Raw genomic sequence first — 27,900 nt, forward strand, 5'->3', positions numbered from 1 at the left:
ACAGGACACCATACATACATACTACTGGACCCTACAGGACACCATACATACATACTACTGGACCCTACAGGCCACCATACATACTACTGGACCCTACAGGACACCATACATACTACTGGACCCTACAGGCCACCATACATACTACTGGACCCTACAGGCCACCATACATACATACTACTGGACCCTACAGGACACCATACATACATACTATAATTTTAATAATAATTTTGCCATTTAGCAGACGCCTTTATCCAAAGCGACTTACAATTACGAATTACAGGGACATTCCCCCTGGAGTAACTGAGGGCTAAGTGCCTTACCCAAGGGCACACTAGTAGTAACATATCATATACTGCATACACAGTATAGTAACATATCATATACTGCATACACAGTATAGTAACATATCATATACTGCATACACAGTATAGTAACATATCATATACTGCATACACAGTATAGTAACATATCATATACTGCATACACAGTATAGTAACATATCATATACGGCATACACAGTATAGTAACATATTGCATACTGCATACACAGTGTAGTAACATATCATATACGGCATACAAGTCTGTTTCGGTGCCCCGGGCCGTGGAACTGATAGAGGGGGTTTCTGAATGGACACTTTGGAGGTTGGGGGTGTCTTCTTCTCAAAGGCAAAGTCATCATCAGAGGAAAGGCTGTCCACGATAAACTTTTTGAGGCTGTCTTTACTGCCACTGCCCGCTGCAGTCTTCAGCTTAGGCTTGGGCGTTTTCTTACGGATCAAGAACTTCTCAAAGCTGTCATCACTGTCAGAGCTCACCACACGAACTGGCTCACTGGAAATGGGGATGGGTCTGGGCTCTGTCTGGGAGATTTTGGGTCTGGTGACGGGGGTCTTCGCTGGGGTCTTCATATCTAATGGCGTTCTCCCAACCGACAGAGGGCCCGTCTGTTTCGGTGCCCCGGGCTGTGGAACTGATAGAGGGGGTTTCTGAATGGACACTTTGGAGGTTGGGGGTGTCTTCTTCTCAAAGGCAAAGTCATCATCAGAGGAAAGGCTGTCCACGATAAACTTTTTGAGGCTGTCTTCACGGTTTCAGGGTTTCTGTCCGTTTTGGATTTGTACCATCTGTTTCCCCCACTTCGCCTCTGGTACAGGACAGCACATTTAGATTGTTTAATCTCCAGACCGGACCAGTCTAGAAATGTGTCTGTTCTGGAGAGCATGTTCTTGATGACACTCTCTTCACGAGACGCCAGCTGCACATCGTCGACAGCTAGTTGTTAGCTAGCCAGCCAACCTGCGACTGGGAGTCCTCGGCTAAACGGCTAGCGGCTAGCACCTGACATTCACTCTCCCGGCATGATGCTGAAGTATTCCATCACGCAACTGCTGAATCTCAACAACTGCACCACTCCAACGTGCATTCCAGACATCCACAAACTTGGACTTCTACGCCGACCCCGCTACATTCACAGAAGCTCACGCCGAAAGTTTGTCTATTACCAGCCTGGCAACTTCATCACATCTATCTGGTCAACGGAGCGCACTGTCGCACGTCTGCCGCGTCATCGGAACACCGTCGCACCTGAAACATACAGGTGCACATTGAACATACATTAAAGCACATTAAACATACATTAAAGCACATTGGGTGGGGCACAGGCACACAGCCACGTAATCCACCCGTTGATGGCAAGAACAAAATTGATGGCACTCCACGGACAGCCTGTTTTAATGCCTACCTGGAGGGGAATGGGGTCTGTGAGGTGTTTTCCACAGATGACCTGTATGAAGGAAGAGCTGTAAACATGAAATATTGACTAATGCTCCATTAGATCGTGGTACTCTTTAGAGTCCTTGTTCATCAAGATGAACTTTTTGGAGATTCTATCAATGCTCTCGTCCAGTTGCACTTTGCATCGGACATCTGGCTCGAGTGACTGAGCTTTTTGTGTTCTCTTTTTTGTCTGACTGTCCAGGCTAAATAGCTTCAGACTTTCTGAAATGGTTCTGTCCTGCCCAACTCGCACCAGATTTATGTCCCCGCAGTTGCCTTTTGGGACCCTGCACTTATCCCACTTATCCTTAAAGACCGTGATGACCATCTTCATCAGGTTGTCGATGGCAGCGTTGGATGGAGCACACAGGAGTACTTTCATGTGGGGGGCTTTCGCCTGCCTGTTCCCTGGGGAAGGAGCCACACTCTGGTGGCCCTCAGAGAAAAGCCTTTCCAACAAGCCCACAATAGTTTTGCTCTTTCCTGTTCCCGGGGGTCCATGTATCAGGCAGACTTTTGGGGTCCCCTGCTGGTTCTTGATGGCAGATATGCCATTTCTAACTGCATTCACCTGGTCTGAATTATAGCTAGGCAAGTTGAAGTTGGGTTGGAAGCAGGAGATCTGACTGGGTTGGAAGTAGGAGACTTGGGGAAACAGGAGAGGTTTAAGCATGGGGCTGCTTTTGAGATTGGTCAGTGCCCTGTATTCCCTGAGGGTGCTGATAAGAGAACCAACTACTTCGCAGCGCACTGGCTGCTCATTCACAGATGTCACATTCCCATGGGTCTTAATCACCAGGTTCAAGGCTAGACACTGATCTCCATTAATGAGATTGGATCTGTGCACACAGCCCAAATGGGCCTTGGGCTCCAGGTACTCCTGTTCATCACTGGAGTATGCCCCAGTATTCTGAGGCAGCCACAGAATGACCAGGTCATCCTCCTTAGGGTAAAGTTGACGGGACTCCTCATGAGCAATGATGTTTGCTGAAAAACGGGCATTCCACACACCATTGCTGTAATCATTTCCATCACCTCTTAAATTCTTAGATATCAGCCTTCTTGAATCTGTGTTCTTCACCCATTCACTTACAAGCTCTTCAAAAGTATTGGTGAGAAGCAGGGGGTAAATGGTCCTGTAGTACTCATCAAAGCCCCTGAAACTGGTGCCAACTGGTCCCAGTGGGAATGCACATAGATCAGAGGGGGGACCAAACTGTTTGTAGGAGCAGAACATATCATAGGTCCATTTCAAAATGTGTCGGATGGGGGTGGAGGGGTCATGATTTATGCCAGTGTCCATCGTAGGCATTTCCCTAGATACAGGTGCCTCAGGTCTAGGATTTTGTCAGAGGTCAGCCTACTCCCTTTCCTGAGCAGTGACCGGAGGAGGGACATACATGCCTGTGGCACAGCACTGCTCACAGTTGCCTTGCTTGGCGCACTGAGCCTTGACGAAGATGTAGAGGACACTGAGGAGGATGGAGGCCCATCTGAGTGGTGAATGAAAGCCTCTCTGCGAAGGGTGGCACATTTCACCACCACCTCAGCCCACTTCGGAGCACAGTAATAGAGCATGTTCATGCGGCCACTTTTGAGGTGCAAATCAATAATATAAACAAGAATGAGGGTGAAGAACTCTGTGACCTTGTAACATACTACTGGACCCTACAGGCCACCATACATACTACTGGACCCTACAGGCCACCATACATACATACATACATACTACTGGACCCTACAGGCCACCATACATACATACTACTGGACCCTACAGGCCACCATACATACATACTACTGGACCCTACAGGCCACCATACATACATACATACATACTACTGGACCCTACAGGCCACCATACATACTACTGGACCCTACAGGACACCATACATACTACTGGACCCTACAGGACACCATACATACATACTACTGGACCCTACAGGACACCATACATACATACTACTGGACCCTACAGGCCACCATACATACTACTGGACCCTACAGGACACCATACATACTACTGGACCCTACAGGCCACCATACATACTACTGGACCCTACAGGCCACCATACATACATACTACTGGACCCTACAGGACACCATACATACATACTATAATTTTAATAATAATTTTGCCATTTAGCAGACGCCTTTATCCAAAGCGACTTACAATTACGAATTACAGGGACATTCCCCCTGGAGTAACTGAGGGCTAAGTGCCTTACCCAAGGGCACACTAGTAGTAACATATCATATACTGCATACACAGTATAGTAACATATCATATACTGCATACACAGTATAGTAACATATCATATACTGCATACACAGTATAGTAACATATCATATACTGCATACACAGTATAGTAACATATCATATACTGCATACACAGTATAGTAACATATCATATACGGCATACACAGTATAGTAACATATTGCATACTGCATACACAGTGTAGTAACATATCATATACGGCATACAAGTCTGTTTCGGTGCCCCGGGCCGTGGAACTGATAGAGGGGGTTTCTGAATGGACACTTTGGAGGTTGGGGGGGTCTTCTTCTCAAAGGCAAAGTCATCATCAGAGGAAAGGCTGTCCACGATAAACTTTTTGAGGCTGTCTTTACTGCCACTGCCCGCTGCAGTCTTCAGCTTAGGCTTGGGCGTTTTCTTACGGATCAAGAACTTCTCAAAGCTGTCATCACTGTCAGAGCTCACCACACGAACTGGCTCACTGGAAATGGGGATGGGTCTGGGCTCTGTCTGGGAGATTTTGGGTCTGGTGACGGGGGTCTTCGCTGGGGTCTTCATATCTAATGGCGTTCTCCCAACCGACAGAGGGCCCGTCTGTTTCGGTGCCCCGGGCTGTGGAACTGATAGAGGGGGTTTCTGAATGGACACTTTGGAGGTTGGGGGTGTCTTCTTCTCAAAGGCAAAGTCATCATCAGAGGAAAGGCTGTCCACGATAAACTTTTTGAGGCTGTCTTCACGGTTTCAGGGTTTCTGTCCGTTTTGGATTTGTACCATCTGTTTCCCCCACTTCGCCTCTGGTACAGGACAGCACATTTAGATTGTTTAATCTCCAGACCGGACCAGTCTAGAAATGTGTCTGTTCTGGAGAGCATGTTCTTGATGACACTCTCTTCACGAGACGCCAGCTGCACATCGTCGACAGCTAGTTGTTAGCTAGCCAGCCAACCTGCGACTGGGAGTCCTCGGCTAAACGGCTAGCGGCTAGCACCTGACATTCACTCTCCCGGCATGATGCTGAAGTATTCCATCACGCAACTGCTGAATCTCAACAACTGCACCACTCCAACGTGCATTCCAGACATCCACAAACTTGGACTTCTACGCCGACCCCGCTACATTCACAGAAGCTCACGCCGAAAGTTTGTCTATTACCAGCCTGGCAACTTCATCACATCTATCTGGTCAACGGAGCGCACTGTCGCACGTCTGCCGCGTCATCGGAACACCGTCGCACCTGAAACATACAGGTGCACATTGAACATACATTAAAGCACATTAAACATACATTAAAGCACATTGGGTGGGGCACAGGCACACAGCCACGTAATCCACCCGTTGATGGCAAGAACAAAATTGATGGCACTCCACGGACAGCCTGTTTTAATGCCTACCTGGAGGGGACTGGGGTCTGTGAGGTGTTTTCCACAGATGACCTGTATGAAGGAAGAGCTGTAAACATGAAATATTGACTAATGCTCCATTAGATCGTGGTACTCTTTAGAGTCCTTGTTCATCAAGATGAACTTTTTGGAGATTCTATCAATGCTCTCGTCCAGTTGCACTTTGCATCGGACATCTGGCTCGAGTGACTGAGCTTTTTGTGTTCTCTTTTTTGTCTGACTGTCCAGGCTAAATAGCTTCAGACTTTCTGAAATGGTTCTGTCCTGCCCAACTCGCACCAGATTTATGTCCCCGCAGTTGCCTTTTGGGACCCTGCACTTATCCCACTTATCCTTAAAGACCGTGATGACCATCTTCATCAGGTTGTCGATGGCAGCGTTGGATGGAGCACACAGGAGTACTTTCATGTGGGGGGCTTTCGCCTGCCTGTTCCCTGGGGAAGGAGCCACACTCTGGTGGCCCTCAGAGAAAAGCCTTTCCAACAAGCCCACAATAGTTTTGCTCTTTCCTGTTCCCGGGGGTCCATGTATCAGGCAGACTTTTGGGGTCCCCTGCTGGTTCTTGATGGCAGATATGCCATTTCTAATTGCATTCACCTGGTCTGAATTATAGCTAGGCAAGTTGAAGTTGGGTTGGAAGCAGGAGATCTGACTGGGTTGGAAGTAGGAGACTTGGGGAAACAGGAGAGGTTTAAGCATGGGGCTGCTTTTGAGATTGGTCAGTGCCCTGTATTCCCTGAGGGTGCTGATAAGAGAACCAACTACTTCGCAGCGCACTGGCTGCTCATTCACAGATGTCACATTCCCATGGGTCTTAATCACCAGGTTCAAGGCTAGACACTGATCTCCATTAATGAGATTGGATCTGTGCACACAGCCCAAATGGGCCTTGGGCTCCAGGTACTCCTGTTCATCACTGGAGTATGCCCCAGTATTCTGAGGCAGCCACAGAATGACCAGGTCATCCTCCTTAGGGTAAAGTTGACGGGACTCCTCATGAGCAATGATGTTTGCTGAAAAACGGGCATTCCACACACCATTGCTGTAATCATTTCCATCACCTCTTAAATTCTTAGATATCAGCCTTCTTGAATCTGTGTTCTTCACCCATTCACTTACAAGCTCTTCAAAAGTATTGGTGAGAAGCAGGGGGTAAATGGTCCTGTAGTACTCATCAAAGCCCCTGAAACTGGTGCCAACTGGTCCCAGTGGGAATGCACATAGATCAGAGGGGGGACCAAACTGTTTGTAGGAGCAGAACATATCATAGGTCCATTTCAAAATGTGTCGGAAGGGGGTGGAGGGGTCATGATTTATGCCAGTGTCCATCGTAGGCATTTCCCTAGATACAGGTGCCTCAGGTCTAGGATTTTGTCAGAGGTCAGCCTACTCCCTTTCCTGAGCAGTGACCGGAGGAGGGACATACATGCCTGTGGCACAGCACTGCTCACAGTTGCCTTGCTTGGCGCACTGAGCCTTGACGAAGATGTAGAGGACACTGAGGAGGATGGAGGCCCATCTGAGTGGTGAATGAAAGCCTCTGCGAAGGGTGGCACATTTCACCACCACCTCAGCCCACTTCGGAGCACAGTAATAGAGCATGTTCATGCGGCCACTTTTGAGGTGCAAATCAATAATATAAACAAGAATGAGGGTGAAGAACTCTGTGACCTTGTAACATACTACTGGACCCTACAGGCCACCATACATACTACTGGACCCTACAGGCCACCATACATACATACTACTGGACCCTACAGGCCACCATACATACATACTACTGGACCCTACAGGCCACCATACATACATACTACTGGACCCTACAGGCCACCATACATACATACTACTGGACCCTACAGGCCACCATACATACATACTACTGGACCCTACAGGCCACCATACATACTACTGGACCCTACAGGACACCATACATACTACTGGACCCTACAGGACACCATACATACATACTACTGGACCCTACAGGACACCATACATACATACTACTGGACCCTACAGGCCACCATACATACTACTGGACCCTACAGGACACCATACATACTACTGGACCCTACAGGCCACCATACATACTACTGGACCCTACAGGCCACCATACATACATACTACTGGACCCTACAGGACACCATACATACATACTATAATTTTAATAATAATTTTGCCATTTAGCAGACGCCTTTATCCAAAGCGACTTACAATTACGAATTACAGGGACATTCCCCCTGGAGTAACTGAGGGCTAAGTGCCTTACCCAAGGGCACACTAGTAGTGGTGTGGCTTCAGGCGGGATTTGAACTCACAACCTTCCGATCCCAAGTCCAACTCACTATCCACTAGACCACCACTACCCCCACCACTAGACCACCACTACCCCCCCTACTCGATACTCAATCTCCTCCACCTCCTCGGGTGTCTCTGTCAGGATCTCTGTCAGCAGCCCATCGATAGTGAGCAGCTCGAAGGGCGCGGGCTTGTCACAGACGGGGCAGGTCCACGTGGGCTTCTTCTCATTCATCTGCAGGAAGAAGACCGCGTCGAAACACTGCAGGTGGGCGCAGGTCAGCACTCGACACGGCACACCCAGCCGCATCTTTACCAGAGGACAGATGAGAGAGACACGGAGGCCTGTGGTGGCAATCTCACTCTCTGGATCAAAGCGTAGCTTATCCTGGATGCGTTCGCGACAACGTTCTGCACTCTCCTGTGAGCAGTGTTTGAGTTGGCTGAAGAGCTCTGCTGATGTGAAGACCCTCACTAAGTACACAGCCACAGAGTAGCGCTTGCCGAAGTTCCCCCATGTGATAGTGACCCTGTTGGTGGCGGTGGAGAGATGTAACCAGGGGGTGATGTTGACGGGGCGACAAGGACGACGAGGCTCCACTCCAGGCTCCACTACCCCCCCATACTACTGGACCCTACAGGCCACCATACATACATACTACTGGACCCTACAGGCCACCATACATACATACTACTGGACCCTACAGGCCACCATACATACATACTACTGGACCCTACAGGACACCATACATACATACTACTGGACCCTACAGGCCACCATACATACATACTACTGGACCCTACAGGCCACCATACATACATACTACTGGACCCTACAGGCCACCATACATACATACTACTGGACCCTACAGGCCACCATACATACATACTACTGGACCCTACAGGCCACCATACATACTACTGGACCCTACAGGACACCATACATACTACTGGACCCTACAGGCCACCATACATACATACTACTGGACCCTACAGGCCACCATACATACATACTACTGGACCCTACAGGACACCATACATACATACTACTGGACCCTACAGGACACCATACATACTACTGGACCCTACAGGCCACCATACATACATACTACTGGACCCTACAGGCCACCATACATACATACTACTGGACCCTACAGGCCACCATACATACATACTACTGGACCCTACAGGACACCATACATACATACTATAATTTTAATAATAATTTTGCCATTTAGCAGACGCCTTTATCCAAAGCGACTTACAATTACGAATTACAGGGACATTCCCCCTGGAGTAACTGAGGGCTAAGTGCCTTACCCAAGGGCACACTAGTAGTGGTGTGGCTTCAGGCGGGATTTGAACTCACAACCTTCCGATCCCAAGTCCAACTCACTATCCACTAGACCACCACTACCCCCACCACTAGACCACCACTACCCCCCCTACTCGATACTCAATCTCCTCCACCTCCTCGGGTGTCTCTGTCAGGATCTCTGTCAGCAGCCCATCGATAGTGAGCAGCTCGAAGGGCGCGGGCTTGTCACAGACGGGGCAGGTCCACGTGGGCTTCTTCTCATTCATCTGCAGGAAGAAGACCGCGTCGAAACACTGCAGGTGGGCGCAGGTCAGCACTCGACACGGCACACCCAGCCGCATCTTTACCAGAGGACAGATGAGAGAGACACGGAGGCCTGTGCTGGCAATCTCACTCTCTGGATCAAAGCGTAGCTTATCCTGGATGCGTTCGCGACAACGTTCTGCACTCTCCTGTGAGCAGTGTTTGAGTTGGCTGAAGAGCTCTGCTGATGTGAAGACCCTCACTAAGTACACAGCCACAGAGTAGCGCTTGCCGAAGTTCCCCCATGTGATAGTGACCCTGTTGGTGGCGGTGGAGAGATGTAACCAGGGGGTGATGTTGACGGGGCGACAAGGACGACGAGGCTCCACTCCAGGCTCCACTACCCCCCCATACTACTGGACCCTACAGGCCACCATACATACATACTACTGGACCCTACAGGCCACCATACATACATACTACTGGACCCTACAGGCCACCATACATACATACTACTGGACCCTACAGGCCACCATACATACATACTACTGGACCCTACAGGCCACCATACATACATACTACTGGACCCTACAGGACACCATACATACATACTACTGGACCCTACAGGCCACCATACATACTACTGGACCCTACAGGACACCATACATACATACTACTGGACCCTACAGGACACCATACATACATACTACTGGACCCTACAGGCCACCATACATACATACTACTGGACCCTACAGGCCACCATACATACTACTGGACCCTACAGGACACCATACATACTACTGGACCCTACAGGCCACCATACATACATACTACTGGACCCTACAGGCCACCATACATACTACTGGACCCTACAGGCCACCATACATACATACTAAATTTTATTGGATGCCTTACAGTTTTTAGAAAAGTACTAGGTGACACCCGAGTTTTGTCAGATATGCTCCAGTCAACACAGCTTGACCTTACTAAAGCTGTTGAGCTAATTGAAACACTACAACAGACTCTAAAAAACTATCGTTCTGAGACATAATGAGCTTTGGATTGAAATACTCAACACCTGTGAAAGTTGTAACATTTCTACAACTCACACTCATAAGAGGGCAAGACGGATAACAAAGAAACTTAAACAGTGTTTCCTCCAGGATTTTTCACATTAGTGGCGGAGCGGTTATTTTTCGCGCGCGCAGGGCGCGCGATTTTTTTCCCCGTGCACGCGCATAAAACGCGCACTGGCGCTCAAAACAAAGACGTAGTTTCACCAAAAAATAGAGGGTGGCAACAATTATAATTTCTTAAATAGCGGTTAAGTCATTAAAGCCGAGCAGGTGATTTTATATAGAAGGTGATCAAATACCAATATATCCTACAGCTGCAGCGGAACATGCGTAACGCGCAATACACACACACACACACACACAGAAAGATCAATACGAAGTAGGCCTACATGAGAGTACACGCACAAAACCGGCTAACGTTACTCATTAACTGTTTACACAAGTAAAATCACAGTGTGACAGTCAGATGGAGCATTCGGTAAACAACAACAGCAAGGTAATGCTATCAGTTGAGTTAAAGAAAACCAACTCTTACCTTTGAGGACACCAACATGAGCCCTGCTTACCCGTACCTCCACCGTTCTGTTCGTGGTGATTTTTAGAGGCAATAGATTATTTTTGCCCCGCGCATATTGCTATGAATAGTTCGAAGCTAGGTGCTTGCACGTTAGGTGCGAGAATGCTCGGTTAACCCATTAGCGGGAACATTATTTGTTTCACAAAATAGGCTGATTTAATTGACCATGAACATCAGAGACATACATTACGAATGTTCATTTAAAATACTCTATACTGAGCACTGGTATAAGAACATGAACCAGAGAACAGCAGTAAATGCAATAACCCACAGTCGTCGCTGATGATGTTGCATTTTCGATTAGGATACGGGATTAAAGGCACCGGCGACAGGCTAAAAGAGAAATCCAAATGTCCCGCTAAATTCGGACCAATCACAAAACTGTTTTGAAAGCGCGTCGCCTCGCGCCTCGCGCCTGTTGAGAGCGATTCAGTCTCGATTGCAGTGCGAACACAAACGACGAGGTTAATTGCAACATTGTAACATATTGTAAATAACTACGCCCTAAATCGTAACGAAATGTTGGTCTGGAAGCGGCCTAAATCTAGCTTCAATCTGCTTTTTTTCTGTTCTCCGGTCATAATAACTTGCTGCCTTTCTGCGCAGCCTGAATCAAAGAAGACTGTCTGAATCAATTAGTGGCGGAGGAAATTCATTCGTGGCGGCCCGCCACGAAAAAATGCATATAGAGGAAACACTGAGGTAGTGTTATCACGTCTACACTAGGACAGCACACAAAATATTTTATCCTGTCATTGATTGCATGATTGGTGAAATGCAAAGACGATTCTCTAGCTTTAACTGTCACATCATGCAGGGTATCCAGGCACTGAATCCATCCAGCAGCAGCTTTTTGAATGAGGAGGCAGTTAATCTTTTAGCAAATGCATATGGATCAAATGTAGATTACCTTAAACACGAACTGCAGCAGATTAGAAGATTGTTGGATCAACAAGCAACAAATGGAAAACAAAGATCCATACAAGACGGTTTTCTTGGAGATGTTCAGATTATCTAAAATAGCTGTAGTATTGCCGGTCACCAGTGCAGCATGTGAGAGGAGTTTTTCAACTCTTAAAATAATAAAGAATCACCTGCGCTCTACCATGGCAGAGAATAGATTAACAAGTATTGCAGTTCTCAGCATTGAGTCTAAACGTGCAAAAGCTCTGAATTTGGATGAGTTTGTGAAGCGATTTGCTGCACAGCATAGCAATCGTCGCATTCAGCTTTTGTAAATTAATTTATTTGTATTTTTTTATTATTTATTTTTTTAATAGCAGATTTTGTGGCAAGTTTCTTTGTATAACACTTATACAACAGGGGCAATTCAAAGTGCTTTACATTATTTAAAAATACAGCAAGAGGAGCATAGTAAGAAAATAAAAATTACAATGAATAAAAGCAAATATAAGAAGTAAATAGATAAAACATTTAATAAGACAATAGTTAATGGAAAAAATACATTGATAGAAGTGTTTGTGTTTTTAGCTTAGATTTAAATATTTTAAGGTTTGGGCCTGTTTGATTTCTTCAGGGAGTTTGTTCCAGGAGCATGCAGCAGCGTGATTGAAAGCTGCTGCACTGTGTTTTGTTTTTACTCTTGGAATGATTAGCTGATTAGTCTTAGCCGACCTTAGGGACCTTGCGGGAATATAGGGTGGGAGGAGATCTGATATGTATTTTGGTCCAAGACCATTTTGTGATTTGTATGTAGGATTTTGAATTCAATTCTCTGAGAGACTGGTAGCCAGTGCAGGGATCTCAGGATTGGTGTAATGTGTTCAAAGTTCTTTGTTTTTGTTAGGACCCTAGCACCGGATCGCCAGATCTCGAATGCCAAACACCAAAGGTTGTTCAACCTCTTAACATTTTCCGCAAGGAAAAACATTCTGCTATACTGGATAAAGGAAGCTCCCCCTCCAAAAAATCTTGGCATAATATCATAATGGACTGCATTCCCAATGAATATATCACTTGCATGTTACACTCCAAGACGGACAGTTTCTACCAAACTTGGGACCCCTACTTAAAATATATTGGACCTGCCTTGTCATCTTCCTTACTGCAAGGTTTCCCCTAAGGATTTTTGCTTGGCAAATGTATGCACTATCTGACTCCAGGGTACTCGTTTGGTGGGGTTTTGGGTGGGTCGCTTTGGATGAAGGCCTATGCTAGACGACAATAATGTAATGTAATGTAATGACATCTACGTCCATACCTTAATTATATTATAAATATATCTGAGCGACATGTTTTGTTAGTTTTTATTATTTATTATTGCTTTTATTTATTGTTATCTTCTCCAAACCCCTAGTGTATGTACTGTGACTGTTTACTGTATGTGCAGCGAGGTGGGGGGGGAGTTGATTGGGCTATACTTATTATATTATATTATATATATATTGGGTATGTGTCATATGTGTGTTAGGTTAGGGTATGTGTGATATGTGTGTTAGGTTAGGGTATGTGTCATATGTGTGTTAGGTTAGGGTATGTGTGATATGTGTGTTAGGTTAGGCCAGGTATGTGTGATATGTGTGTTAGGGTATGTGTGATATGTGTGTTAGGGTATGTGTGATATGTGTGTTAGGGTATGTGTGATATGTGTGTTAGGGTATGTGTCATATGTGTGTTAGGTTAGGGTATGTGTGATATGTGTGTTAGGGTATGTGTGATATGTGTGTTAGGGTATGTGTCATATGTGTGTTAGGTTAGGGTATGTGTGATATGTGTGTTAGGGTATGTGTCATATGTGTGTTAGGTTAGGGTATGTGTGATATGTGTGTTAGGGTATGTGTGATATGTGTGTTAGGTTAGGGTATGTGTGATATGTGTGTTAGTGTTAGGGTATGTGTGATATGTGTGTCTACAGATGTAGATTCTTGTTTGTTCTGACGATCAAGTTCAGCGCGCATTGTTCATGTTCCTTGTTTATTGTCTCAGAATGAAAGAGATAATAAAATGTTTTTTTCTCCCACAAACCTATGTCTTTGTAATAATTTACTGGATGAGAGAGAAACCTGTACACATACACACTGGTGTGCACACACTAGTTCTATATGTAGAACAGGCTGTAAGGGATGATAAATATATACATAAATGTAAGACATTAAGCTAGCCACTTATCAAAATGATGGCCACACTAAAATATCTGCTTGCCACCCCTTTGCAACCCCATGTATAAATCTCTAGAATCGCCACTGATCTCAGCCCGTTTTATAAATAATGCTTACGTCCGTTTAGAAAAATGTGCTTACGTGAAAGTCAAAGATGACGTTCAAGTACTTTTTTATAAATGAGGCCCCAAGACAGACAGGAAAGTTGCTTCCACAATTCTTGCATGACCAACAGACAGAGAGAGGGCAAGTCCTCCCCCCTGGTGGAGAGATGGTGTAACAACACTTGTGACCCCGCAGTGGAACACGACAAGCAGATGAAGACACTGTCATTAACACACTTCACAGTTCACACACTGTAATTACTATACACACACACACACACACTACACTACACACATATAGATTCATCACTACACACACTATACACACACGTATTACTAGACACACTAGACACACTATACACACACACATACATACACACTAACTCACCCTAGTGTTTGTGTAGTCACACTTTGTAGATGTTGGACAAGTATTGTTTTTGTCACAGTATTGTTTTAGTCACTTACCTTCCATCTTCATATCATCCCGTCCTCTCTTGGCTCCCCTGCGCCTTTATTGATGTAAACCAGCTCCCTACCTCCTCTCCCTCTTCCCTCACCAGTCGCCCCAGATCACAAGGACCCCAATTGAAATAAGCCAGTGGCTTTCTTGGGTTTTTATCCTTTTAGTTGACCTTGTATGTAATATGTACTTTCATGTACCTACTTCTGCAAACCTTCTAATAAAGTTTTCAATCAATTCAATCAATCAATACCTTCTTGTGATTTTATGCATCTATGCTTTTTCTAAAATGTGTTTTCTTTTTTCCTTTCCTAACACCAGGGGAGCCACCCCTCCTAAATTTCGTTGTTTGGTACCTGTACTGTAGCAATGACAAATAAAGTCCATTCCATTCCATTCCATTCCATTCCATTCCATTCCATTCCTGCTCCCCCTCTCCTGTCTCCCCCCCTCCCCTGCTCCTCCTCTCCTCTGTGCCTCCCCCCTCCCCTGCTCCCCCTCTCCTGTCTCCCCCCCTCCCCTGCTCCTCCTCTCCTCTGTGCCCCCCCCTCCCCTGCTCCCCCTCTCCTGTCTCCCCCCCTCCCCTGCTACCCCTCGCCTGTCCCCCCCCCTCCCCTGCTACCCCTCTCCTGTCTCCCCCCCCTCTCCTGTCTCCCCCCCTCCCCTGCTCCCCCTCGCCTGTCCCCCCCCCTCCCCTGCTCCCCCTCTCCTGTCTCCCCCCCTCTCCTGTCTCCCCCCCCTCCCCTGCTCCCCCTCCCCTGTCTCCCCCCCCTCCCCTGCTCCCCCTCTCCTGTCTCCCCCCCCTCCCCTGCTCCCCCTCTCCTGTCTCCCCCCCTCCCCTGCTCCCCCTCTCCTGTCTCCCCCCCCTCCCCCTCTCCTGTCTCCCCCCCCTCCCCTGCTCCTCCTCTCCTCTGTGCCCCCCCCTCCCCTGCGCCCCTCTCCTGTCTCCCCCCCACCCTCCCCTGCTCCCCCTCTCCTGTCTCCCCCCCCTCCCCTGCTCCCCCTCTCCTGTCTCCCCCCCCTCCCCTGCTACCCCTCTCCTGTCTCCCCCCCTCTCCTGTCTCCCCCGCCTCCCCTGCTCCCCCTCTCCTGTCTCCCCCCCCTCCCCTGCTCCCCCTCTCCTGTCTCCCCCCCCTCTCCTGTCTCCCCCCCCTCCCCTGCTCCCCCTCTCCTGTCTCCCCCCCCTCTCCTGTCTCCCCCCCTCTCCTGTCTCCCCCCCTCCCCTGCTCCCCCTCTCCTGTCTCCCCCCCCTCTCCTGTCTCCCCCCCACCCTCCCCTGCTCCCCCTCTCCTGTCTCCCCTGCTCCCCCTCTCCTCTGTGCCCTCTCTCTGGTTCCCTGCTCACATGTTTGACAGAGGCCTGCAGCTCTATGTGTGCTATATGGAGGGCGGGGGGGAGAGGACATAGAACCCACTAATCCAGTCCTTCCCTCACCAGTCGCCCCAGATCACACCCTGCTCCGGTCATCCCATGACCTCATAGCAAAACCAGGGGAGGCTGGTGGAGGTACAAAACGGAGGACGGCGGACATGCATTGTAATGCATGGAATGACATAAGAGACGGTATCAAACACACACCCCCTATTCCTCATTCCATCCCATGCATTCCAATGAGCCCGACCTCCTGATTTCTGCCTCTGCTAGCCTCCCCCTGCAACAGATCCCACTCACTGTTGACCCACTCACTGGTAACCCTTAACAGCTGGTGTTGACTTGGGTGAAGTCCAATTTTTTCCGGTTCTCTAATATGTTCGGTCTTGTAGTGGTCTCTCACGGTAAATCCTTTTTCTAATATCACTGGGATTACCTGAAGGAACAGAGGATGAAGATACAGTGGGATGAAATTGGATTGGATAACGTTGTGGGGTTGTGCGATGAACGTTGAACGTTGAACGGTTCATTTTCATAGACGGATTATATTCAACCAATGTGATGTGGGTGTTTGTCCTGGGTCTCCACTTCAAACCAGTGGTTTCCAAGGTCAGTACAGGTGTGTGTGTGTGCGCGTGCGTGTGTGCGTGTGTGTCTATGTGGGTGTTTATCAGTACTCGCTGCACACAGAACTGGTAAATCCATCTGAGCATCCATCTGTTAATGTTAGGAATTCTTTATTTATCTATTTACACTCACATTACATTACATTCCCACAGGAGGTACACCAGAGAAAGCTGTCATGTACTACGGTATAACACACACACACACACACCTCACTCTCCTGACACAAATACACAGGGATACACATATTCTCAGTCACACACATACAGCAGAAACATTCACTCATACTCACAGCATATGTAACATCAACATGGAGGACATTCAGCACAGTCAATGAATAAAAACGTGGAACTAATACTAGACAATAGGAAAAATCTAATGGAAAATTTACCAATTGTGTATAAGATGTGTGTTAAGTGGTGTGTTGTTCAGGTGTGTGTGTGTGTATATATCCGTGTGTGTATCCGTGTGTGTATCTGTGTGTGTATCCGTGTGTGTGTCCATGTGTGTGTCCGTATATATATATATACAGGTGTGTGTTTGGTGTTGTAATGTGGTGCCCAGGTATGGGTGGAGGTGTGTGAAAAGGAAAATTCAACAATGTTGTGTAGAAGATATGTGTTAAGTGGTGTGTTGTTCAGGTGTGTGTGTGTGTGTGTGCGTGCGTGCGTGCATGTGTGAATGAATGAATGAATGGTCTTTATTGTCATTGCTATAGTACAGGTACCAAACAACGAAATTTAGGAGGGGTGGCTCCCCTGGTGCTAGGAAAGAAAAAAAAAAGAAAAAAAAACAAGAAGGGAAGGAGCTGGTTTACATAAATAAAGGCTATGTACACTATCCACTATACTATACTGTACAGATAGACGAATAGGGTTGTCATATTGCACATAGTGTTATTGCACATTCATTTAAAGTGTCGCAGTTTGCAGGCTTGAAATGTACATATTTGTGCCTCAGCACTACACCTGATTTTTTTCAGTCCAGCAGCTGCCATCAATCCGTCCAGACTGTCCAGGGCCCAGAACCTAGGTCTTTGCTGTGTTCAGGGCCTGGATGGCCCTGGGGTAGAAGCTGTGCTTCAGTCTGTTTGTCCTTGCGGCCATGGTCCTGTACCGCCTTTTCGAGGGCAGCCGGGCAAAGTGTTCGTACCCAGGGTGGGTTGGGTCTCTGGAGATCTTGGAGGCCTTCCTGAGACAGCGTGTGTTGTACAGCTCTTCCAGAGAGGGGAAGGGGGCGCCGGTGATCTTCTGGGCTGTTCTCACGACTCTCTGTAGCGCATTTCTCTCCGTGGTTGTGCAGCTGGAGAACCAGTTGCAGATGCCGTAGGTGAGGATGCTCTCCACTGCGCCACTTGTTCAGCAGCAGGTTGTTAACCTTGCACAGCTTGCTCAGTTGCTCTACCTCATCCCTGTACGCCGCCTCGTCCCCCCCCGAGATGCAGCCCACCACGGTGGTGTCGTCTGCAAACTTTACGATGGAGTTGCTGGGGTGGACGGGGGTGAAGTCGTAGGTGTAGAGGTTGTAGAGGATGGGGCTTAGCACGCAGCCCTGGGGGGACCCAGTGCTGAGTCTGAGGGCTGTGGAGGTGTGGGAGCCCACCCGCACCCTCTGGGGGCGGTCGGTCAGGAAGTCCTTGATCCATGCACATTCAGGGCCCTATTATGCACTTCATAAGTCTTAAGCAATAAGACGAGGCGGTAGATCTAAACTTAAGACGTGGAGGCGTGGTCAAGGCCACTTTGCTATTATGCGTGCGGTAGTGGGCGCCTAAGACCTGGCGCTAAGCCCAGAAATTAGTCATGGGTGTGTTTTGGGCGTCTTCTCAATCAACCCAATCAGCGTGCCAGGTGCCATTCCCTTTAAGAACCGGCTGCGTTAAGTCATAAGCGCTATGCTATTATGCAGTTCATAGGCACTAGACTTCATGCACGTTTTGAAACACGAGCGCGCCTCCGCGGTTTGCGCATGCGCGCTGACCCACTTAAGTTTAGATCTACCGCCTCGTCTTATTGCTTAAGACTTATGAAGTGCATAATAGGGCCCATAGAGTGTGATAGTCCCAGGTCTAGTAGTTTGGTCACTAGCCTGTCTGGAAGGATGGTGTTGAAGGCAGAGCTGAAGTCCACAAAGAGCAGTCTCGCGTAGCTGTTTCCCCTCTCCAGGTGGGATAGAGTGGCGTGGAGAGTCGTCGCGATGGCGTCCTCTGTGGACCTGTGGGCTCTGTAGGCGAACTGGTATGGATCCAGGTTGGGCGGGAGGCGTGTGAGTATGTGGGCCCGGACTAGTTTCTCGAAGCACTTCATGATGATTGGTGTGAGTGCCACCGGGCGGTAGTCGTTTAGGCAGCTCACCGTGCTTTTCTTCGGGACTGGGATGATAGTTGAGGTGTGTGTGCGCAATTGTGTGTGTGTGTGTGTTTAGCGGATGGGGGCCTTCAGGGCGGCTTCCACCTCCTCCTCCGGCAGCAGCGTGTGCCACTGGGCCACAGGACGTCTGGGATTGGCCAACATGTCCGACCAATGGCGGAGCCCCACGCCTGTGGCGCCGAAGCCGATGAAACACTTCCCGATGGCGTCGTTGCTGCCCAGCTTGTCATAATCGTACACTGTGATGATCACCTGGACTTTCTGTTACGGGGAGGAGAGGGAGAGAGAGAGAGAGAGAGAGAGAGAGAGAGAGAGAGAGAGAGAGAGAGAGAGAGAGAGAGAGAAGAGAAGAGAGAGAGAAGAGAGAGAGAAGAGAAGAGAGAGAGAGAGAGAGAGAGAGAGAGAAGAGAGAGAGAGAGAGAGAGAAGAGAAGAGAAGAGAGAAGAGAAGAGAAGAGAGAGAGAGAAGAGAGAGAGAGAAGAGAAAGACAAGAGAAGAGAAGAGAAGAGAGAAGAGAAGAGAGAGAGAGAGAGAAGAGAAGAGAGAGAGAGAAGAGAAGAGAGAGAGAGAAGAGAGAGAGAGAGAAGAGAAGAGAGAGAGAAGAGAAGAGAGAGAGAGAGAAGAGAGAGAGAGAAGAGAAGAGAGAGAGAGAAAAGAGAGAGAAGGGAGAGAGAGAAGAGAAGAGAGAGAGAGAAGAGAAGAGAGAGAGAGAGAGGGAGAGAAAGAAGAGAGAGAGAGAGAAGAGAGAGAGAGAGAGAAGAGAAGAGAGAAGAGAGAAGAGAAGAGAGAGAGAGAGAAGAGAGAGAGAGAGAAGAGAAGAGAGAGAGAGAAGAGAAGAGAGAGAAGAGAAGAGAGAGAGAGAAGAGAAGAGAGAGAGAGACAAGAGAAGAGAGAGGGAGAGAGAGAGAAGAGAAGAGAAGAGTGTAGAAAAGACAAACCTGATTCACAACATCCCAAAAAGTACTTTTTTATGAATGAGGCCCCAGAACTACGCTTAATTTGTCTCTGGGAAACCAGCCCTTAATGTAAGATCTCAACTGAAGATGCTTTTAATCAGTGTCTGTGAAACCAGATAACAAGGCGTCGGGAGCTCTCTCGACCAAATGAAAACCACAAGTGTGTAGCTGGCGCCATCTTTTGGCCACCGTTGGCTATGACATCATCGTTCTTTTAGATTATGTAATGGTCAATCTAGGTACTGTGGTGCTGAAGCCCTCTCGTCGGCACGTCACGTAGTTCAGGTGATCGAACCAGCAACCTTCCAGTTATTGCCAGCTAATCTTACCGCTAGACTAGCTACAGATCATGTTATGCTCAATCTAAAAGGTACTATGAAGACTTACAATCTGTCTTTGTGAATAGATATGTGAAAATGAAATTCTGTGATTACTCCATTGACTGTACAGTAGTAAATGGTGCTACTATGCACAAGTCACAGTTACTATGGCTATAGGTACTACACTACGTCATAGGTCTAGTCTGGTTAGATCAGATATTTCTTCCAGTAGACGGGGGGGGGGGAAGGAGTTTTTAATTTCAAACTCAACAGGACATTCATAGATGACTAAACACCTTGGCACTGTGTGAAACGCAAACCAGAAGAGAAAGAAGCAGAAACATCACAGATTCTGACAACACAACAGCGCTTCCTTCACACTCCCAAGTACAGAGATTCATTAGGGATACATTCACGTCGTCAGTTTTATTTTCTTTTTAAATGATAGAAAAAGGCATAATAAGGGCTCTATTTTCAACCAAAGCAAAAGCAAGCCCAATCATGGGTGTATTGGCAATTTGGGTCGGTGGTAACAGGTGAAGCGCTGTCTTGCTTGCACTCAGGTGGGTGGAGTAGCACAGTTGAATACAGGTGTGTTCCATAATCAGGCCAAGTGGCGTCGAAAGTGCGCTGAAAAAAGAAAGATTCTGGCTTTGAAAATAGCAGTTATATTTCAGACACATCTGCTAACGCCCCCACCGGCACTTTAGTTTGTACTAAGACCAGTTTTACAGCTTTAAAATGAGCCCCTAGTCTTAAAACGACTTCTGCCTCTGAACTGAGAAATCCTTCCATAAGGAACATAACTAACATGGTGAACTTGGCCATAGTCAGTCTGAAAAGTCTTAAACAGGATTCCCCCCCCCCCAACACTGTTACAGCTGAGAACAAAGACAATTGACAGTAAGGGTGTTATAGTCAGTGTTAAGGGTAAGAGCAGGAGATAAGGTGAGGACCACCCCAAGGATCCCACCTAGCACCTCCCGCAGTCAGTCAGTCAGGGTGGTGGAGCCCCGTGAGTCTGTGGTGTGTTGGCCACGCCGGGGAGGCGTTCCACAGCGCTGGCCAGTCTCTCCAGGTTGTGGTTGACGGCCGACAGCAGGCTGAGCAGTGTCCTGTCCAAGCTGCTCCTCGTGCTGGTCAACTCCCTCTGCAGCATGTCCTAACCCTCCCGGTGGACCTGGACCAGGACCCACAGGTCCTGAGGAGGGAGTTGGACCTGGATGTGGGGCTGGACGTCTATGAGGGGGATCTGGGCCGTAGCTTGGCTCACCTGGGGCGGGACCGTCTGGGGTTGAAACCTGGCCTGTGATTGGCTGGTATGGGGTATATGGGCCTGTGATTGGCTGGTATGGGGTATATGGGCCTGTGATTGGTTGGTATGGGGTATATGGGCCTGTGATTGGCTGGTATGGGGAATATGGGCCTGTGATATATTTTCCTGGGGTATATAGGGCTGTGGCATCACTTGTGTTGTCTTAACACGTGGTTGTCTTATTATAGCTTGAGTTGTGCCAACAGCGTGCTGGCTGGGCGCTGTCAACTTTAAGCGAACCAACATGAGGCTGGCCAATGACGTGAGGAGCACCAACAGGCTGGCCAATGACGTGAGGAGCACCACCTTGAGGCTGTCCAATGACGTGAGGAGCACCACCTTGAGGCTGGCCAATGACGTGAGGAGCACCACCTTGAGGCTGGCCAATGATGTGAGGAGCACCGACAGGCTGGCCAATGACGTGAGGGGAACTGGCATGGCGTTGTTGGTTCATTCGAGGTAGAGTAGTGTTGGCTAGATTCACGGTGGGCGTGTTGACATTGACACGCAGCACCTCCACCCTGGGATGCAGGTTCAGCTGGGATGTGGAGGGCTTGGGGTTCAGTTGGGCCGGAGGGCCTACGTCGACATCAACGTCGTCTGTCCAGCCAAGCGGACCTCTCTCAGAGGATGGCGGGGGTTCTTGATCGTCACTGGAGAGCTCAGTGAGTGGACTGTCCGCCTGGCGACTGTCGGTGTCATCATCAACATGCCAACGTGGGCCGTCTCCTGTTTGGAAGTCTACTCACAGAACAAGACAAAGAAAGGGCATATATTGATTATGTTATTGGATGCCCTAATGTGTTAAACTACAAATCAAAACACCTGTGTCATTGATGGATATATGTGGATATGGGGTCTGAAGAAAGAAAAGTTGAGTTTCTAATTAACAGTTACCATGGTAGGCTATACTACAAACTACAAGATACCGACTAGAAAAAAATAAATGAAAGAAGATAACGCAGGTTATTATAAAAGGCAACGTACCAGTAGACTGAATCTCCTCCCCAAATAATTCCAACTTTTTAACTTTTGGATTTTTCCTCTCCATGACGTACTCCATCTCCCCTCCGTCGGGGTCGCCCCTCCGTTTCAGATCGCTGTATCGCCTCCGGCATTGGACGGAACTTCTTTGGGTTCCGTGGGAGCAGCACGCACTCACCTCCGCCGCAATCTCCCTCCAGGCTGCGTGTATAAGCGCGAACCGTGGGTTGCGTGATCCGCATGGCTCTTCAAACAACAGTTTATGTCGCGCTTGCACCTCACGTATGAGTGTTTGGAGTTCTTCATGATTGAAACGCTTGCTTCGTTTTCTCTCAGACGAGTCTTCTTCATCCGAGTCCATTTTTAACCGGGTAACTAACAACCGAGTAGGGCAAGGCGCTAAATGTCAGGAAACAACACAACACAATGCGTGCTAGTTGCTTATTGCGGCACAGTTAAAGAAGAGAACAATGTATTTGGGGGGAAAAGCTACAAACCTGGAGTTCAGTTAAAGACGATGAGAGCATTATCAAATGTGAATAATTGCGGTCAGTGGTTAGAAACGTATCAATTATTTCACTGGATACATGTTCTCAAACAGTGCGAGCTGTTGGATCCAGTGCGCTACCATAAAAGCGCCGTTGCGAGTGCTCTAGCGCAGTATTTTGCTCTCCCGGAATGCTCTGTGAAATGTGAGCCATGAAAACCGAACTAGAATTTAAATGGATGCTGATACTGCCAACGGCAGCTTACAACAGATACTTTATACCCAAGTTTACGAGGTCGATAATGGAATACATGTGTAATAAAGGGACACCTATTTGTTTCTCTCATGCTTTTATTTATGCGTGTGTGCCTCATGTGTATTTTAATTAATTGAATTACAGGTAATAATCACGGTAGTGATTTCAGTTGAGATGTGACAACTGTTAATTGCCAACCCATAAAATGTTGTTGTTGTATAACAATGATTAGGCTAATTCAAGTCAGAACATCAGTTCAACCAGGGGCGGCGCTAGGGGGTGGCTACTTGGGCTCAAGCCCCGGATGTTTTCTGAAAAGCCCCGAATGTTTTACTTAAAAAAAATAAAAAATAAAAAATAAAACTCTCGTGAGTAACGTGCAGTACCGGAGTCCAACAGAGAGGCGACATTAGCCTGCGTACTGCGTAGCCTGCCCTGCCCTGAAGAAGAAGTGATCTCAATCAGTGCCTGACTTGCAAAATTGTAAGGATGGATATCCCAAAGTTGTTTTCAACAAAACAAGCGCCAAGAACTGTTGCAGCAGCAGTTTCAGCAGCTGACAACAATGACATCACCAGCAGTGATGACATAGATGATGTTTCAGGTTTGTGAATCTTATTAGAAAGGTGACTGACTCACTGACACTACTTTTCCGGTTTGCTAATGCTAGCTGGCTATCATAACATAACGTTATGTTATAATGAAAATGAAACATAGCAAGGTACTGTTACGGTACATGGTAAGAAATCAAACAAAGGATAATACTTGTACAAATAAAGTGAATAACAGGCTGATAGTCTTTGATATCTGCACTCTGGTTGACTGAGTAACAAGTGAAAAAGAATGATGTAACGTTAATGTTACAGCTAGTAAACATGGAGTTTTCGAAGAAGAAAAAAAAATTCACATTTTTCCGGCGCGCTCCGCGCGCACATTATATTCTCCCTCTGGGCTAAGCCCCGGATCTCCTACAATCCTAAATCCGCCTCTGAGTTCAACCATTTATTATAATATAATATTATTATGCTCATAATGATTAGAGACAACACAGAAACTAAGCAAACAACAGTAGTTCAGCATTACTGAGATATAAAATATAGAAATGTGTCTTTAATACCTAGAAAAACACAACAATGACCAAACTGAAATTATATTTACAGCTTTCTTTGAAAACAAGCTAATATTTCTAAATGAAATAAGACACAACAGAAAACACTGAAATAAGAGGTTGGTCAGTCCTGTTGGCCGGACTAACTGAACAAAAGTGATGTTGGCGAAATATACATACATATTAAATAACATAACAGAAAACCTTCAACCATCACTATGGTAACAAGTGTGTCTGACACATTCTCCTTATTCCAGATTGACCCCTATACGACTAGGTGGAGATCTGAGAGGATTGGACAGATGAAAATGACACTACTGTGGTGGGTGTGTTCCAATAGTCTCTCCTCTGTCCCTCTCTCTCTCCTTGCTTCTTTCTCAAAGGCGTTGGATGAGAAGATCCAAGGTCCCCCCCCCCCCCTTAGACACTCTCCTCCAATGCGTCTTGAGCAGGAAACGAGGAGAGCAGCGCTCTCCCTAAAGAACGCAAGAGTGGCGCTGCAACACGCTGGTGGAAGACCCAAACGTCTCCCATCAGGCCAAGAGGACATCCTTAAACTCTGAGGGCGACACTGACCGTTGTTATGTCTCAGGCAGGGCTACGCCTCATCACCAGAGCGACATTCCAAACCACCTCCGCCCCGAGTGCATACTGCGTGTAGCCGGGGCTAGGCCGGGGAATGTTTGTGATCGGAGGGAGGGTCAAGGTGTGTCTGTTGCCATGGTGATGATACCATTCCTCCTTCCATGCCGTGCATTACAACGAGCCCGTCCTCCACCCCGGCCTCCCCTGGACTACACCCCGGCCTCCCCTGGACTACAGCCTCCACCCCGGCCTCCCCTGGACTACACCCCGGCCTCCCCTGGACTACAGCCTCCACCCCGGCCTCCCCTGGACTACAGCCTCCACCCCGGCCTCCCCTGGACTACAGCCTCCACCCCGGCCTCCCCTGGACTACATGGCATCTGGACTGGGCCTTGGAGGGGTATGACAATGACAGCTGGCATCTCCCTGTCTGCCTGCCTGCCCGTCTGTCAGACAGCCTGCTTCACTGACACAGACGAAACACCACTGTGGCAGGGAACCCTAATGAAGTCATGTTCTCTAGCTAGTAGAATGATGCAGTAGAGTAGATGAAGAGATGTTGACGTGCGTGCGTGCGTGCGTGCGTTTTCCAGATCAGTCCAGACTCCCTTTATCCTAAAGGTTGGAGGGGCGCGGCGGCGTCCAGGGTCTGCAGCAGCAAGCCCCCCCCCCCCCCCCCCAGGGAGAGGCAGGCTGGAGATGCGTTCCACAGCGCTGGCCAGCCTCTCCAGGTTACTGCTGATGGAGGCCAGCAGAGGCTGCAGCGTCTTCTCCAGGCCGGCGGTGGTCTCCGTCAGCTCCCGCTGCAGCATGGCGTAGCCCGCCTGATGCACTTCCGCCAGGGCAGCCAGGTCCTGGGAGGCAGCAGGGGGGTGGAGGTGGATGAGGGGCTGGAGGTTGATCAGAGGGACGTGAGGGCGGATGATGTGGCCCTGGCTCTGGCCCTCGGGGAAGGTGGGGGGAGGGGCGTTTGTCAGGGGGAGCTGGGGGATGTAGGTTTGGGGTGGATTCGTGCGGGGGTGGGGGTGAGGTGCGTTTACGCCGGCTTGGGACGGGCCGTCTTGGGACGGGCCGTCTTGGCACTGACAGTCTGTTTGTGGGGGAAACAAGACGTGATGTTATTATTTATTTGTATTTCAACTATTTAGCACTTCTCAAGTTAGTGTGGTGATGGTGCTTTACCCAGCCAATTCAATTGGCCGCCTGAATTCACATTTACATTTATTGATGGGACTTCACAGAACATGCACATAACGTTTATATGGGTGGTGCTTAATTTGCTTGTTCTATACCCTACAGCCGGTGAGGCTAGATAATATATGTACCTGTTGAACCCTCACATAAGTGTAATCTGGGCCACCACAACACAGGTATTTTTAAAAGTGGACTCTGGGAAATGACATCATAGCAAAACGCAGTCAAGAGACTGAGGCTGCGTTCGTCAATTCGCTCTGGAATCTGATCAGCACTCGTGAAATGCCTCTTGTCCAGTCAAATTACTTAGTGCCTTTATGACGTTGAACCCAGTGTGCGCTCCGCCGCTGTCAGAGCGAATTGACGAACGCAGCCTGAGATGAAACGGACTAGAAGAGAGAATGGAGCGTGTTGCGACAGAGTGACGTCATATCCCAGAGTCTACCTTTAAAGCCCCAACAAATAAACCGACTAGCCTATTATTGGCCTACGAATTACCTGCATCATGTTCAGTTTTCACTGACGATTCCAAATGGCTCTCTGGGGCGTCATGGACTGGGGATGTTTCATGCGTTGTCATATTACATATGCCCATCGGGAATTGTATATCGTGATCCCCCCTCTCCGACGGAGGTCACTGATTCGCCTTTTGCACTGGAGTGGTGTTTTCCGGAGCCCAACGGAGCTCACCCTCTCCGCTACCTGCTGCCAGGCTAAATGGGCAGTTGAACATCGGTGTGGCCTATTCGCAGAGCCATATAAACCGACCCGCCGTGCGTAAACTTCACGCAGTAAAATCCTTGTCTGCTCCCGCGTGAAGCGAACTCGCGTGGTCTGTGGTGCCGCTTTTAATATGTCGGAATGGAAAGCAGGCGCCGCATGCGAACAGAAGATCAACAAACAAACACAGAAAATGAACTCAATTGGAAGCTCCTTCCGCGCGCGGAGCAAGGGCTTCAGCCACCGCGCTCTGATTGGGTACACAGCGGTCACTCATTTCTCGGTTTGGAAGCGTTCAGGATGCGTAACGTTCTCAAACGTTTACAATTTCCAAATGCTGCAATCAAAGTCCACTTAGAATCACATGTAATGCCAGTCGACATACAGTATTATTTCACCCGGGTCTGGTAAATATACATGTAACCCCTAGTGTACACGTTTACCTAGTAGAGTCATTCATTAGTGTGTTCAGATTCAAGGCTTCAAAAACCTCCATGATAAGGACAATTATTTATTCAAATTGAACTACACACATTGTGTTAGTGGCCATCTGAGATCTGAGCTAGTTCCTCTCACTGAACACTAGATGTCACTCTTGAGCCTCGGTCAGCTCTTTCATGGGTCACATGACCTCTCTTAGTCTGTGTGCGTGTCTGTTTGTGTACACCAATCTAACTAAACACGTTCTTGTGTTTTGGTACAAGTCTGAACAGCTCAAGCCCTCTCTCCTCATCCCATCCCCCCTCCATCCCTCCCTCCTTCCTCTCTCGCTCCTTAAAGTGGTCCATTGTACCTTTACAACCTGCGGGGTCAGAGGTCAACAGCACCTCAGGCCGTTTCTCACAAACACACGTCCTACCTCCTACAGGTCCCGACGTAGAGGGGTTTGACCCCTGAACTCTGACCTCGTACCTGGGAGGCAAGGCTGGGGTCAAATCCATTTCACTTCAGACAAATTCAAGAGGTGAACTGAGACGTGGAAAATGGA

General features: G+C 48.1%; 1 protein-coding gene across 1 annotated transcript; it reads right to left on the reverse strand.

Annotated features, from left to right (window-relative positions):
• Positions 1-7,802: 7,802 nt before the first annotated feature.
• LOC308150696 (uncharacterized protein) lies at positions 7,803-14,635 on the reverse strand (the record flags this gene model as incomplete). The annotated part of the gene is made up of 3 exons (XM_080523500.1): positions 7,803-8,351; positions 9,176-9,687; positions 14,629-14,635. 3 exons carry the CDS (start codon positions 14,633-14,635, stop codon positions 7,803-7,805), a joined length of 1,068 nt encoding a protein of 355 aa, XP_080379626.1.
• Between the last annotated feature and the right edge of the window lie 13,265 nt (positions 14,636-27,900).

Source organism: Nansenia antarctica (assembly GCF_963989245.1).
Source record: "Nansenia antarctica genome assembly, chromosome: 2".
NCBI classification, from domain to species: domain Eukaryota; kingdom Metazoa; phylum Chordata; class Actinopteri; order Argentiniformes; family Microstomatidae; genus Nansenia; species Nansenia antarctica.